General features: G+C 37.6%; 1 protein-coding gene across 1 annotated transcript in view; it reads right to left on the reverse strand.

Annotated features, from left to right (window-relative positions):
• The window catches only part of LOC124722304 (ecdysone-induced protein 74EF-like), a 237050-nt gene that overhangs the window by 57320 nt on the left and 161956 nt on the right, over window positions 1-17774 (reverse strand). The window contains exons 4-6 of the mRNA XM_047247486.1: window positions 11336-11469; window positions 8393-8563; window positions 630-747 (exon numbers count right to left, since the gene is read on the reverse strand). Of these exons, the coding sequence (XP_047103442.1) occupies window positions 630-747; window positions 8393-8563; window positions 11336-11410 (364 nt within the window). The 5' untranslated portion in view covers window positions 11411-11469. The remainder of the gene's footprint in view (window positions 1-629; window positions 748-8392; window positions 8564-11335; window positions 11470-17774) is intronic.

Below are 17774 nucleotides of genomic sequence, written 5' to 3' on the forward strand. Positions count from 1 at the left end.
ATTGGCATGTGTCATGAAGACCTCTAACTTAACCTTAGGACAGGTAGAGTGATTAGCTTACAGTGTTACTCTACAAGAGATGTATATTATGTTGTATATGCATTGATGCATGTAATCTTAAAAAACAGTTTTTACTGTGTGCACAGATACATCTGAGGATGAGGAGTGAAGTCTCGGAACCAAACATGCAATAAAACTTTTAACACCATAACTGCAGCCTGCAGCTATTTTATTTATTGTTACTAATATATGTGACTGCATTCCCACCTTCTACTATGATCAGTAGCGAAGACAGTGGTCTATACTCACACAGGTGTCATAATGTATAGAATTTCATTTCTTAATGCAAGATACAGTTTAAGTGTTAATTCAGAACTGATTATTAGTTTATGTAAACTAATTTATAATGAAAATGTGGTATGAAGCAAACTGCAAATTTGGCCTTGAATTAATAATTTTTATAGTTATATTTACAAAATGTTAATGACTTTCATGCCATTGCAAAACTAAATTTGTTTATGCTCTAGCTTTAAGTCCAAGGTTAAGCCACATAATGCTTCACATCAATGCTTGTACAATGATCTTCTGTTGTGTGAACAAACAGTCAACTGGTCTGAATGTAAACAAACCTGCGAGCAGTGGGTTTGCAGCAATAATGTTCATCTTACGCGCAACTGCACTTTTGTTTGCGTTACTAGAATTGACTGATTCTGCAGAACCTGGGGACACATTGTTGTTGTTTTCTTCCTACAAAAGATAAAATAGCATAATTTAAATAAGACATGAATGGCTGTAAAATGAGCACTAGTGAACTAAGATTTTAAAATTGAGTAAGATATTGACAATAATTAAATTTGTAGTGAAAGTCTATACATAATGTGTTAGGTGTTTGACATATACGCACACATAATTCCAGATACAGGCTTTAAGCACATGACTCAAAATAACAAGTAATACACTACACTAATGTATAAAATGTATATCTTAGAATTCTGAGTCCCTGTGATATAAACATGAACCAAAGAACAGACACATCACCTACATGATATATGTGTGAAAAAAGACAGAAATATAGAAGAAATTCGTGACATATCTTAAATATACCAGAAAAGTGTAACACTGAATGTAAGTCATAATATTATTGTAGAAGTATCAAGCATTCGGTGAGAAATTTTATGCAGTAATCAGTGCCTGCAAGTATACTACAAAAATATATTTTCCTGGTGCAGATAGATCAAAATTAACAGTGCTTTGTTCAAGAAATAATGGAATCCTGTGTTAATTATAACTTTTTCCATCCAGGATGAAATTGTTGAAAAATATGATAGCAGCACTTGGAATGTATGTTAGTAATGGCATTAAGGAAGGCAGATATGAAAGATTCAAAGACTCTAGAAAATTATAAGTTAGGAATAAATATTCCTTGAAAATAAAAAAACACATATAAAACACAAACATACACAACATAGATGCATTTCAAGTTTTATATGCTCTGGTGGACAAAATGACCTTACATGATATTGAACCAGCTTTCTGATTAAACTGAGGAGTTACTGGCCTGTAGAAATATGAACATCATTCTTAAGGAGGAGAAATTTTCAGTTATGAAAGTAGATTTAGATGTACCCCAAGAGATTATTATAGTATCATCAGTCTTCAAAATATTGGTAAACACCATGGTGGACAATATCAGAAGTTCCATGTGGCTGTTCATGGATGGTGCTATTGTGTGTAGGAAAGCTTCAGTGACAGAAAATAATTAAAAACTGCAGGAAGGAATGAGTATTATTGACACTTGGAGAAAAAAAAGTAATTTAATATGTCAAAAGAGAAAGATGGACCAGTTTTTGGTTCATTACATGACTGGTAACCAATCTCTGGGAACAGTCATAACACAGAAGAATGCATCTAGAACAATATAAAATGGAGCAAACAAAACTAATTATAGGGAATTCTGGCTGAATTTGAATGAAGCAATAATCACCAATCAAACAGGTTACTTGCATAACCCTGACCTGACAATTGTCGAGTACTCTTTGGCAATCTGGGACCCATACTAGATAGCGGGGTGGACAAAAATACATAAACACCAAAACCACAACATGTTATGATGCTTAATATGATGTAGAAAAACTGTTGGCATTCAAGTAAGTTTCCAGTCATCTCTGAATGGATAAATATCAATTTTCAAGGGAATCTTTACCATTCCAGCTGCAAAATAGTAGCAAGTTCAGGTAACAATCGTGGAGGTGGATAATGATTGTGCACACTTCTCTCTAAAGTAGACCACAAAGCTTCAATAATATTGAGATCTGGTGACTGTGGTGGTGAAGGGAGATGGGATCGTGGAGGTGGATAATGATTGTGCACACTTCTCTCTAAAGTAGACCACAAAGCTTCAATAATATTGAGATCTGGTGACTGTGGTGGTGAAGGGAGATGGGACAATTCATCTTCATGCCCACAAAGCCAGTCCTGTCATCTTGGAACACAGCATCACCACTGGGGAACAAACACTGTACATAGGATAGATCTGATCATCCAAAAATGTCACATAAACCTTGGCAGTAATCCAACATAGTGGAGTAACTGTGGGGCCCATAGAGTACCATGATATGGCTGCCCAAATCACCACCAAACACACAACTGGTTTCACTCTTGGTGACGTACACTTGGCCAGAAGTTGGAAACAGGATTACAAAAAGACTCATCTGACCAAATGGCCTTCTTCCATTGTTCCATATTCCATGTTTCATGGCTTCAGCATCATGTTTTCCTGTTACATGCATTTATATTACTGATGTATGATTTTAGAATTCCAGCTTGCCCTGTAATTCCCAACATATGGAGCACCCTTACAGTTGTTATGGTACTGACAGGGTTTGCAAATATGATGTTCAGTTCTGCTGTGACTTTTTCAGCTGTTGTGTCCTTTTTTTGTGACAGTCATCTTTAATGACCATCTGTCACAATCATTCAACACACACTTTTGTCCACATCCTGAATTAGGAGCTGATATTTTTCTGCTTTCCCTATACATGGTATAAAGTGCCTTTTGAAACACAAAACACTTGAGCTCCATTGGTTACAGAAGCACGCACTGTACAAGCACCAACAAGTTACCCATCTTCAAATTCACATAGCTCTGACATAAAATACTCACAACTACACAGAATACTGTTCTAACCTTGACTGACACTTGGAATGAATTGAGGACATTGCACAGGTGCCGTTCATGGACAAATACAACATTCACAATCTACAGACTTGGCTAGCACCTGCATTTATGTTCAAGCATGCATTTCTTGTGGTGTCTCCATATTTCTGTCCAAACGTTGTAGGATGTTACAGGTACATTATTATGAAATGCCTATCACACACCACACACCATGAGGCAGTTGGTACAGGGGTGTCTAAATGTGACATAAGAGACTATCATAATATTTACAAAATCAATAAAAGTCCACAGCTGGACAAATGATATTGTAATTACATTAAAATTACTCTTATTTTACTGGTTAGAGAATCATTAAAAGGGACTATGAATTCTTGAGTAAAGATCTGATCACTACCACCCTGTTCAACAGAATTCGGGGAACAAGTGTATGAATATCCAGTATGTTAAATCTACTTTGTTAAGGCAGTACCTGTGGTCTTATTGCATGCCTTGAGATCTTTGCTATCAATGTAGGCAACAATTAAAATCATTCACCATCTTCTGACTGTGTTATGCATTACAGTGTCAGGTGACCCAACTGAAGAAAGTGAGTACTGGTGTCCAAGTGTTCCCTAATGAGGTACAAAGATGGCAGTTTTCATTTGCGAATGTTGAATTCAACCAATCACATGCAAGGCAAAATCTTAATGCACTTCAAGTTGCAAGTTCAGTTTGTTTTGTCTACAAAGGATGGACTTTCAGTCATGCTGCTGCAGATGCCAATGCCTCTCCATAGGTTGTTGATATGCTACAGGGAGACAGGTCAGTACATAAGGCAAGTTTGACAATATCACTGACACATTGTAGCACCACATCTGGCCTCTCTGCACTTCAGAATTATACAGATACAGCTAGAACACTGCAAGACAATGTCAATAGGGCCACTCGAGCCATGTGTCTGATGAGATTGTAATGGACAGGTTCTGAGAAAGGACCTTATGACTGAGACGTCCTGTTCAAGTACCCTGCTTCAAATGACAAAATCTTGCAACTTGCCTTCAGTTCTGCCATTTCCAACTTTGTCACTGACCAAATGAGTTATTAACAGACGAGTCCAGAGTATGCAGAGATCTGTGGTGAGTAACGACTGCCAAATGTTGTCATGAAAACTGAGACATTTCTGAGGTTCTTTAATGTTGTGGGGAGGCTTCAGTGTTGACAGCCATATGAATTTGTCATTGCCCATGATAACCTTACTGCCAGCCAGTTCATTGAACAGATACTGTTAAACCCTGTTGTGGCTGCTACACACTGTGGTGGCCCTGAATTCCTTGTAATACTATGTGGCAGGCATCAGCAGGGATGTTTTATGAAGCACAGACATTGAAGTAATGTGATGGCCGGTGATAAGTGCCCATTGTGCATAAACACGTCAGTTCTTTTTACGTAAACAATCAAGGGTGTAATGCTGCTTTGTTGTGTACTTAATTTGTGAAAAATAAAGGTATAATTTGGTAACAGTCTTCAATTATTGCTCAGTGGAGTATGGCAGATGTTCAAAGTCATGTTCCCATAACTCTTTCAAGGAGTGTGTGTTTATAAGGAGAGATGGAAACATAAATAGAGAAGTTACCATTCCATTTCATACATGGTTAATGAGAATGGAAATATGAATAATAATACAGTCAGGGTTGAAAGTGTTCAAAATTTCAAAGATCTGTAAGATAACAGAACAAAAGTGAGTGTAAAATATTCTCAAAAAACACAAAAGGTTAAACATAAATTTGTATGAAAAGAAACACAGATTTTCTCTTTATAATTATAAACACACACTCATACAATGGAAAGAATGTGCAGAAAATAGAAATGGAGAGCATTTTATGTTCAGAAGTATACATACAGCACATATTAATATCAATATTAAACATACATACACAAACCCTTGTTACTGTAGCATATATGTGGTGAAATTTAAAGAGAATTGCAGTATAGAATGTTCTCTGAATTTAAAAGATTAAGTTAAACTTTTATACTATGGAAGGGGGCTGGTAGTATCATTAAAATACCTTTGGGAATGGTGACCCCATCATAAAAATAGCCTATATATAGGTACAGTTGGTTCTCTGTAAAAACTGGAAAAATATCATATCAGCACTGATACACCACTGCCTGGATAAACGGGACTGGAGAGGAAGGAAGGACTACTATGATTCAAGATACAGGCTAACAATAATTAATAGTGAAACTGGGACTGGTGAAAGTGTATTACAATGGAATCAAAAATATTGAGTAAAGTGGATCTGCAAATGAACTGTTTGCAAGATAACTGCAAGTGTGTGATTACCAGCTACTATTGACTCCAGAATTAAATATTGAACTATTTAGTACAAATGTATTTGAAACGTAAACTTTTCATGTAAGGTACATCTAATTGGGCTCAAATATCACCCTTGGCCCATGTTTGGGGAATGTGGTAGATGCATGACAGGGCACCGACCAATTTTGATCCTTTTGTAAGGCAACATCTAATGCATCAATATGGTCCAAGATGGATTGGTCGAGCAGGGTCTATGCATTAGCTTCCAAGATCACTTGACCTGAATCCTCTGGATTTTACTTTGTCAGATCATCTCAGCACTTCCATTTGATGTGGTTGAAGAACTGCAGCAGTGATTTCTACAGTTTTGGAAATATGTGCAAGACAATCTGGGGGTATTTGAAGAATTTGTTGCTCACCACAGAGACAAATGCAGTATTGCATCCAAATGTGAGGATGACACATGGAACATTTCCTTTAAGTAGGTTGAATCTACAGCAAATTGTGACATGTAATATGCTGAGGCAGTATTTTATTTCTTATTAAGATAGGCCGTGGGTAAAATTAGAGCTCCATAAGATGGAAACTTAATTCATATGTTTACATTTCATATACATTTGTGCTAAGTAGGACAATATTTCACACTAAAATCAGTGGTAGCTTTTACCTCTACAGTCATGAATGATTCATTTGCAGTCCCATGTGTACTGGAAATGTTTTGCTTCTACTGTCATATGCTTTCATCCATGTCAGTTTTTGTCATTAATTATCATACAGCCTGTATATGTTTGAAATGATAGAGTTTGTATCTAAAAAGATATTAAATTTTTACCTCAAACTATATTTCCTTTACAATGCATTTTTTTTTATAATCTTAGTCAAAATTTATCCTTGATTTGACAAATTATAAAACTTATTTCTCTCTGAGATTAAAAATCATACCTTCTAATTCCTATGTTCACACCATATGTCATCCTAATATTGTTTCTATAAAAGATCTAAGAGATCAATGTTGTGCAGAAGTAAGACAATGGACTTATATTCAGATGGACAGTAGTTCAAATCCCCATTGAGTCAGCCACATTTAGTTTTTCTCAGATTTCCCTAAACTGTTTAAGACAAATACTGGAATGGCCATTTTGGAGACCATGACAAATTTTCTTTTCCATCCTTCCCTAGTTTGAACTTCTGGTCTATCTTTAATAATCATCTATCAGCTAGACACTAAAGCCTATTTTCCTTTTTTATAAAAGTATATTAATTTTATATTTATATTAGTATACGCTTATACATATGGTCATACTAAGCATATTCCTGCATCACCAGCTTTCCTCTAGGTACCACTTTAAAGTCCATGAGAGAGGGTAATTCACATTGTGGCCCACACTGAGAACTCTTCCACTCTAAATTATGAAGAATGCAATAGGAAATAATGGTGTGTGCTACTCTATACAAGAAGTAATTAATAATTCCCACAGTAGCAAAATAAAAAGTGTGTAGGTTATTCTGAACTTCATTACAGAGGAGCCGCTGGTAACTGAGTGGTCAGCATGACGGAATGTCATGCTTAATGGCCCGGGTTTGATTCCCGGCTGGGTGGGAGATTTTCTCCACTCACGGACTGGGTGTTGTGTTGTCCTTATCATCATCCTTTCATCCCCATTGACACGCAAGTCGCCAAAGTGGTGTCAACTCGAAAGACTTGCACCAGGCAAATGGTCTACCCGACGGGTGGCTCTAGCCACACAGCATTTCCATTTCCATCATAAAGGAAGTGTTTATCAAGATTTTGCAAGAGATATTTACTGTCTGTATATAGATTTTTCTCTTTGCACAAGAATGTTTGTTGTTATGAAACTTTCTGGCAGCTTCAAAAGTTCTGTTTACTGAATGAGCTAGCAAGGCATGCCTGGCAGCTCACATCACAGCTTCAAACTATCAGTACCTACCCCTACTTTCCAAACTCCTTACAAGCTCTTGGCCACATTTTGTTGGACTAGCATTCCAGTGAGAGTCTAAGTTCGATTCCCAATTCAGTTCATAATTTTTATCAGCCAGGAAATTTTTCTGTGCTTGTTTGATATACAAGCAGCTGCATGCAAATGAGAGTGTAGTATCCATTGCTGGAGTAGTAATTAAACAGGCATCCCTCAAGGTGCAACATGGTGAGGATATAATGCAAACATTGTTAACTACTTTTGTTCACAATAATGCAAAACCCCTGCACCATTAACCTCTTGTTAGAAATAGAGCATGATTCTTTCATGTGTATAAAATGCATATTTGAACCATCAGATGCTTTTATTTTGGATCCAAATATCTGCTGGTTTTAGTCTTGGACTATCTTCATAGATAAGAGTTAAAATTGTTTACATCACCATATCACACCAGTCATTACTTAAAATGTATAGCACATGCCATGAATGTAAATATATGACACAAGACTTTAGAAGCAAACATACAAATAATAAATGTATACAGAGCAACTGATGGTTCAAATATACATTTTATACATTACTTACCAACTGATGACAATCACCTTCCAAAAATCTTTCATGTGTATTTCTGTTACAAAGGATACGAGAAATATGCTGAAAGGCAACTGAATACCATTTGAGTGCTAACTTATATCAAAAGTTGAGACTAATTTATACTCGTGTAAATTATATTAATGTTTTTGCATACTTCTGCATACACTGTTCCTTCAGGCATAGACTGAGAATGACACAGCCAGCACATCATGTTAAAGTAATTACTTTGGAAAAGATTTATCAAATATGAAATATCAAAGAAAAACAAGTAAATACACACTATTATGTTTATACAGTTCATGGCTTTTGTCTGCCATGCCAACAATGCTTTACACATGTAGACATGTAATGGTACATCCATATAAAGTACAGTGCTAATTACATTACCTTGTCAACAAAGTCGGGGAAGAATGTATCCAACTCAAATGTTGTGTCTCCCAATTGCTTGAACAGATCATCATCTACCTCCTCCTCAAATTCTCCTACCAGTCCTGAGAGATCCTGCTGTGACAGCTCACCCAGGCCAGTCCCCCCTCCTTCCTGCTGATTTCCAGAATCCTACATCAAACACAAATTATTGACTGTTAGCAGTATACAAGTAAAACCAGTTTTATCTGGAGAAACCAACACACATTCTAAATTCGCTTTTTTTTTAAAAATTATTTCTACATTTTACTTTTTGTTGTACTTTCAAAACTGTACAGTATTTACAATTTATTTATACAGAAGGAGAGCATCTGGAATGAGCTCATGCAACATGTTACATTAGTGCCACATGTAATTCTTTTTCAACAAGAAGCCAGATTTATTCATATAGTTTTGCTAGTTTGATAATACACAAAATGATGCAGACACAAAACTTACCCTCTCACATGGAAATTAAAATGTGTTTCTTTCAATAGCTTATTCATTATTTCTCTTCTATATGTCCTTACAAATGTTTCCACAAAGTTTCATTGTCCTACGTTTACTCATTCTTGATGGGGGATCTCTCAAGTAGTGAAAGTTTAATTATAACCACCATATATATACACTAATAATATTGGAGGATAATGATTACTCATCTACGATATATTGTAGGCCCATTTTAATATGCATATTATTTCCTACAATAATTTCAGAGATTTTCCTTTCCAAAAATTGGATGAACAAATGATTTACAGTAGTAGTTGCTGATAAGACTTGCTATTAAGGTATTTTTAGTAATTTAAATTAAAAAAAAAACATTTCGCAAGACTATAAGATGACTGACCTGTAAATAAGTGGTATTATAAAATCAATAGACGGAGAAGTCTGGCAAGACCAAAGGGAAGCTAGACTAAAGCTTGAAAAAGGGAAAGACAGCTATCTGATTTCTAAAGTGCAGAAGAAGAAGAATGGTTTCAGAAAGTTAGATCATACCACTGGGTACTGTATGACATGAGCTCAGCCCATTATTATAAAAGCATTTTCTTGTATAAAATTGGATCAGTAGACTGTACTGTCCAGATATAGGAAAACTGACATAATATTTCATGAAATGTCTCAGTCTATCAACTGTTCCTCTTATATACTAGGCTTTAAAGATAGCAAGAATGCATCTATAATACCCTTATGAGATACTTCACATTAATGATGAATTCATTTCACATCCAGCAACAAACCAAATTTATTCATATAGTTTTACTAGTTTCGCAATGCATTTAGAATTGAAACAAGCAACATATCATCACAAAATGTATGTAAACAGTGAGATATGACACATCATATCTATCATGGAAGGATGTTGAAATGACAGACACTATCCAAAAGGTTTATGAAATTATAGACATTGTCACGTTTGAGTCATTTCACATAAGGCACAATATTGTTCTATTGTAAAAGAGCTTCTGGAGGCTACACTGAAATTAGTATAAAGTAAGTTGTAGTATATCTGCTATAAAGCACATTTTGAGGTTGTAGCTAACTTAGGAAATAAATATCACTGAAAAAATGAAAGTAATGAGAATTATGACTAGAGTTTAGAGAAGTACAGCTATAAATATCAACTACAGTCCTACAGTATAGTTATTTGCGAATGAAGTTTATTGACAGCAATTCATTCATTTTTAGAGCAACAATGATATTTACTCATTAAATTGTACAGTAATAACTTATTGCAGTACTAATTGCAAGGTATGGAACACAGTCAAATTAAATTTTTTACCATTGTGCACACAGAGACAAAACACCTGACAGACAATCATAATATTTTAAAATACTGATTAAATAATCTTCCTATATTATAGATGAAATGTAAAAAATAAATAGTGAATTAATAACTTGTATATGTCTCAACTATTGTCATCATTATGTTTTTTACAAACTCTGTGTAGCTTCTGTGTAAACCACAGATCAAAAATCATTATGTTTGCAAATAATATGACCTATGGAACATGTAAACAAGTATTTAAGCAATGTCTTTGTGTAATTATGTTTTGAAAGACCTAAATCCAAACTTACGTAAATAATACACAGAATTTGTAGTTTCCCAGCTGACTGGTTAAGTATCACACTACAAATGCAAAGGTTACACATTTGATCTGAAACTGTTAGGATTTTTCCAAACACCGTAACACTCTTTATGGAGACTGTTTCAGTATATGAAAAATATCTAGTTGTACTGTGATTTATATTACATCCTAAGGTGCTTCTAGTGGCTCTATAGCTTAGTGGACAAGTGTCAGACTACAAACTTAAATGTCAAAGATTATGTCAGTCCTAGAATTTTTTTCTGTCACTTATCACATCTTTTACCATTGGGAATGATTTGTTAATGTGAAAAATGCCAAGTTACAACATTCTTTTGGGATCAAACAATCTTTGGTCCCCCCCCCCCCCCCACCTCTCCCCAATGACTGGCTGGGTAAGTCAATAAATAAGGCCTAATAAAAGACTATAGAGTTTAATCCACCCTTAATCTTGATAACAGATTTTGTCATAAAACTGGCAGTGATCCATTTTACAGGATATAATATGATTATGTTTTGATTTTTGAAATGGTAACTATGATATGTTACTTAATCCATGTAGTGAACACCCTGCATAAAACTGCTCATGAATGCTAATTAGGATTTTTCCTTGGTGTTTGAATCAGACTTTAATTAACCTTATAGTCATTCAGCTATACAGGCAGAATTTGAATTCTGAAAATCATTCTATTTAAATAGCTATAAAACATTTTAAACAGTGCTTCTACTTTGCTCATATGGAATATTTTGTGTGGCACAATATTGCCTTGTGAATCCTGCACAGAGTGTACTTTTAAGGGATGAAAAATGAAAAGCTGACTGGAAAGCAGAAGTCACTTGCCAAGCATTGTGACAGGTCCACCATCTTGCCGTCGTTGTCAGGGCACCACAGCAGGTCGTCGTCAATGAAAGGCATGCTTACAGCAGACTTGCTGACTGGCCGCGCCGCCGCAGCCACTAGGTTCCAAGAGTGACCTGCAATACAATACAAATCTTATCAGATTCAATAGATCCTATAGTAGGCACCTATTTTCAATTAAGACAATCATAGGCCTGTAAAACACTAGCTGTGTAAGTTCCTTACCTTTGAAAATCAGAACTGAGAGAAGAAGGGGCCATGATATTAGAAATTGAATAACGTATTACATCAGCCAAACATTTGAATAGCAAAGGGAGAATAATTGAAGAGTTTCATTCAAAGGTTAGAACTGACTGCAGGAAACAGTTTTGCCAAGTTACCTATGGGCATTGTCCACATTTATCAACAATATTAATAGTGCAACTACTTACGCTACTATAACTAGTTATACAAAGAAATTCAACCTGACTAGCATAATGCTGTCTGAAATTGTGAGCAGCTGTTAAACATCTGATCTTTCAAAAATAGTCATGTTTTGCACACTGGCCCTTCAAAGAAGAACTTTAATAACAAACACTGACAAATAAAATAAAATAAACTGACAGTTGTGAATCTTACAATGGAAAAATAACTGAAATGTTACTGAATTAAGAAAATGTGTACAAAAGTATTACAGTACAAAATGACTAACATTATCTAGAGACTATATCCATGTAACCCTAGTAATTCCTGGACCCATAGTACACTATGTCCAGTCTGTGACAGTGAGTGCCATTATGTTTTGTCAATGTCAAAGTAGGAAACATGAAAATGCAAATCACTTTGATTAATGTAAAATGCTCGGTCCCCAATTAATCAATTGTCATGGTGTACATTCCAGTTTGTACAGGGCATGATACTGTGGTAGTGATAAATACATAGGACTAGTGGATGGAACAGGATGAAACACAGCAATGATGTGGTACTACACCATCCAATGTGACTCCAGCACAGGAAGGACACCAGTTTGTTTGTGGGGCCATAACAGACCACTCAGTTTTGTCTGCAGCATTGGATTGGTACTATAACAAGTGGGAACCTGTTTGGAATGGTTTATCGTTGGCTGCTTCAGACTGGACTGCTGTCCATTCTCCAGAAATCATGAACATCCTGGAAAGCACTGTGTGCACATTAACACATCATTGGCATATTGACTGGCAAAATGTAATGTTTCCACTTAAGCACAACGTACTACAATCATGGTCTCATACTTGTTAGATGCTACTGTGATGACTGCAGTTTGGCAGCCAGTACTATTGAACAAAACAGTGCATAAGTACAAAGTGTGATGATTCGTAGAGTCACTGAAGACAATCTGTGATCTCAACTTCCACATACTGAGAATAATCTGAACAACTACAGCTACATTAGTGAAGTTTTAAAGCTCGAGTCAGTGCCTCTTTTTCAGACATTCCACGTGCCCTATTTCAGTAGGACAGTACTGACCAAATTTAACCTAGAATGTGCAAGCCTTCATTGAAGAACGAAGGCTGCCAGTTCTCGCCTGGCTTGCAAGTAAATATGATACGTCATCAATCAAATATGTCAGGAATATTGTAGGTCAGCAACTTATTTGTTCTCTTCTCCAGGACACTTTGTGGATTCCTTTACCACCTGTGTATAGGAGAAATCCCCAGTGATATATCCACAGCCCCTTTGATTCCATGACTCTGTATTTAGAGGCTCAGGCTATTGCACGTGGGGCCTTCATACCATACTGAATTATACATGACAGAGAGCTTTTATAGTTCTGTAATCCTGATAATTTTTTTCATTAGTGTAAATCTAACCTATTACCAACAAGGGAAGTGTCCAGGTATCTCGGAGAGAACCAAAGCGATGTTTTTCGGGTATGGAGGAAATACAGAGAGACAGGAAATGTCAGTGACATACCTGGCTCAGGCCGCCCAAGGGCTACGACTCCAGTGTATGACCGCTATCTACGGATTATGGCTCGGAGGGACCCTGACAGCAACGCCACCATGTTGAATAATGCTTTTCGTGCAGCCATAGGACATCGCGTCACGACTCAAACTGTGCGTAATAGGCTGCAAGATGCACAACTTCACTCCTGGCGTACATGACGAGGTCCATCTTTGCAACCACAACACCACGCAGCGTGGTACAGATGGGCCCAACAACATGCCGAATGGACTGCTCAGGATTGGCATCAGGCTCTCTTCACCGATGAATGTCGCATATGCTTTCAACTAGATAATCGTCGGAGACATGTTTGGAGGCAACCCTCTCAGGCTGAAAGCCTTGAACACACTATCCAGCGAGTGGAGCAAGTTGGAGGTTCCCTGATGCTTTGGGGTGGCATTATGTGGTGCCGACGTACGCCGCCAGTGGTCATGAAAGGCGCCGCAACGGCTGTACGATACGTGACTGCCATCCTCCGATTGATAGTGCAATGATGTTGACAGCATATTTGCGAGGCATTCGTCTTCATGGACGAAAATTCGCACCCCATCGTGCACATCTTGTGAATGAGTTCCTTGAGGATAACGACATCGCTCGACTAGAGTGGCCAGCATGTTCTCCAGACATGAACCCTATCGAACATGCCTGGGATGGGTTGAAAAGGGCTGTTTATGGACGACGTGACCCATCAACCACTCTGAGGGATCTACGCCGAATCGCCATTGAGGAGTAGGACAATCTGGACCAACAGTGCCTTGATGAACTTGTGGATAGTATGACACGACGAATACACGCACGCATCAATGCAACAGGACGTGCTACTGGTTATTAGAGGTAGCGGTGTGTACAGCAACCTGGACCACCATCTCTGAAGGTCTCGCAGTATGGTGGTACAACATGTAATATGTGGTTTTCGTGAGCAATAAAAATGGTGGAAATGATATTTATGTTGATCTCTATTTCAATTTTCTGTACAGGTTCCGAAACTCTCGGAACCGAGGTGATGCAAAACTTTTTTTGATGTGTGTATATTTAAGTGTTAGGAAATCTTTTCTGAAGGTATTTGTCTGGAATGTAAATTTGCTCGGAAGTGAATTGTGGATGATGAACAATACAGACAAGAAGGATTTTGCTACAGAAGAGTGCTGAGGAGGAGGTGGGTAACTTGACTGAAAGAAGGGAACGCTTGATAGCACAAATCATGTAGCATCAAGGAATCGCCTGCTTGTTAATTGAGGTGAGTGGGGGAGGGACGTTAAAATTATAGAGGGAGACCACAGATTAACTAAAGTAAGCAGGATTAAGTGCATGCAGCTTGCAGCAGTTATGCAGAGAGGCAGTATTTTGTACAGAATAGATTAGCATGGAGAGTTTGCATCAAACCAATGTTCGGACTGAAGAACCCAACAGCGTTGAGAAGAGCATGTGAGTTTCTTGTGCTGGATTTTGTAAAGCTGGAACAAGCTCCTTCAGCAATAAGAAAGCGCGAAATGCTTTCTTCCTAAACGTGGAAGTTAATTTTAGGCACCAAGCGAGGTAGCCCAGTAGTAAAACACGCCGAACTCGCATCCGAGACAACGACGGTTGAAATTTCTCCGTCCTGCTATCTAGATTTAGGTTTTCCGTGATTTCCCTAAATCGCTCCAGGCAAATGCTGGGATGATTCCTTCGTAAACGGTATAGCCGATTTCCCTCCCCCTCCCAACCGCAAACTTGTACTCCGTCTCTAAATGATCTCGTTGCTGATGGAGCGTTAAACTCCGTATCTTCCTTCCACCCTAATTTTAGGGTACATCTTTCATCACGAGAGTATTATCTGGGCCGTGACAAACCGAAAATTCTAAGGAAGACTGTGGAAGTATTTCGGAGTTTCTCGGTAGTGCGACCCTCTTCTGAACGAGCGATGTGGGCGTGAGTCAAGGCCAGCCCAAGCGCTTCTCCGCTCGCTCGAATGTGGGTCACCGCCGTGCAGACTCATTGTTGGCGAGGTCCCTCCCTGCTGTAGCTCTGACCGAAGTCAACTCTTGCCGCCGTAGTTGCCTCCGCATGGGCGTGTGACCTCACGGTGTTTTTCAACGGCGGCAGTCTGAAGGCTGTTTACGATTCTCCAGTTGAGCGTCACTTGGGAACAAAGATTAAGAGCTGATTGTGTAAACTTCGTTGACTGGACATCAATTTTGACCTTACTTCACAAAATGAACCCAGTATATGAATTCGCTATGTTGTTAACACTAACAATGGATTAAACGAGCTTCGATTTTGATTTCAATTACAACAAAAAGCGCTTGGCAACACCGCTAAACGACTTTATACGCAAAAATGCAATATGGCGGCTGGTGCACTTAGCAGATATTTCGGTGGCGTATTAAAACACGACAGACCTGTATAAACGTGCTTAATAGGTAAAAATATTCGTGTAAAAGACAGAAAGTATGTATAGGATTTTTGTAAGTGCAAAATACAGTATAAAATGAAAAAAAGGCTTGAACAGTAAAATTCCCAATTTTGGAGTGCCTACATGGGCGATGTGTCAGTGATAATATTGGGTATTGTGTTCATAGGAAACAAAAATGAAGAAGTCGCTGAAGAAATTTGGTATCTGCGAAGAATCATAGCCACGTTTTATGACAAAATAAGTGGCTTGCAGAAAGAACTGCGCGAACTTGATCCTGGAAACGGTGAGTGGGAATTTGTACAAAGGAAACAAATTAGAACTATGAACGTACAAATGGTAGAAAAATAACGCTGTATCCTCTACAAAAAGCAGGGAGTAGTCTGCAGCGTAAGAACAGAGAAGAAAGTCATGTGACTACACAAATAGCTCAACAAAATGTCAAGAGGGTGCCAAGCGTAGTTCAGGAATGTGCAAGTGCCGAAAACAAATGTATAAAAAACAAACGAAAGTGTTCATGTTGCAATACTGACGTCATAAATGGTGAAAATGTGTCTATAAAAATAGCAACAGAGCAAATAAAACTTTTATATGTGTAGTAACAAAAAACAACAACCAAACTAGTAATGAAGTCCACAGAAACAGAAAGAGAGTTTACCTCAGAGCATTAAGAGAAACCAAACCCATGTACTTCAAGAAAGCAACGGAAAGTTCACATACGATAGCAAACACTGTCTGTGCTTTCATAAATGCAGATATAATAGAAATAAGTAGTACAAACAATGGAAACATAATACTTACACCGCAAGGAAAGATTTTTCGGGCCCACATGAAGCCAGTTCCATTTTCAATGAAAATTACACCACTTCATGAAATGGAGAAAAGAACTGGTCTGAATGTTGAAAATGCAATCCAGTTTTCACTAGCAAAAATTCTTCACAAATGGAACAAAAACAATGTACATATATGTCCATGTCATTATGAATGATCAAACTGAAAACATCATCCGTAAATTTGGGAACACAGAGCTGCATGAAACAAGGAATTGCAATATAAGTGCTTGTCTGTAAGGGATTGCAGTGACTGTTATTCTGATTACGATGGTAAGTTCCTTTGGACATGCATGCATGCATGAATTCGAAATTCCGAATAAGGATAACCATAACCGTATGGAATGACGCCAATGACAATTTGTGTCGGACCAGGACTCGAACCCGGATTTCCCGCTTAACGATTACAATTACGATGGAAAGTTCCTTTGGACATGCATGCATGTCCAAAAGAACTGTGCATCGTAATCAGAATAACACAGGCACTGCAATATAGTGTTTCTCTGCCGATACCGGGCAAGCGACTTTCAAGTACAAAGTCTGACCTGTACGGGAATATACATATGGGCGTACGAGTAGGGGTCGTAGACGAATGGTTGACGACATATGTAAGTTTGGGTCTGGCCTTGGGTCGTGCATGGATAGCCAACTGGTAAGACGACCGCTCGCGATAAGCGGGAAATTCGGGTTCAAGACGTGGTTGGTTGGTTTGTGGGATTAAAGGGACCAGACTGTTCAAGTCCTGGTCCGGCACAAATTTTCATTGTCGTCATTCCATTCTACAGCTGATGGTTGTCCTTATTCGCAATTCCCAATTCATTTCATATAAGTGCTTATCTTGTCGTGGGAAGGTCACGTAAATACTACATGTCCAAGAATTAGCTCAAACACATTCCTAATGAGGAAAATGTTCAGCATAGTAAATGGAGGCGCATTATTGAAGATGTGATATGGTCTCATATACCAATACTTGTTACATTATCTACAGATATGGGGTGGTGTTGTCAACACACACATACAAGAAAGCTGTAAAGCGTATTGTAAATTACAGCCACGACAATGTTAAAGAGACAAATTTAGTGCTCTCAACAGTTCCAGCACCGTGATTATGTACTTGAAGAAACAATGCACTGAATCCTTAATAAATATCTGCATAGATATAATAATGATTACCATATGACAAGTAAAAGGCTGAAACCAACAAATCCGACAATAAGTTCCCACATTATATAAAGGA

Source organism: Schistocerca piceifrons, chromosome X (genome assembly GCF_021461385.2).
Source record: "Schistocerca piceifrons isolate TAMUIC-IGC-003096 chromosome X, iqSchPice1.1, whole genome shotgun sequence".
Lineage (NCBI taxonomy): Eukaryota > Metazoa > Arthropoda > Insecta > Orthoptera > Acrididae > Schistocerca > Schistocerca piceifrons.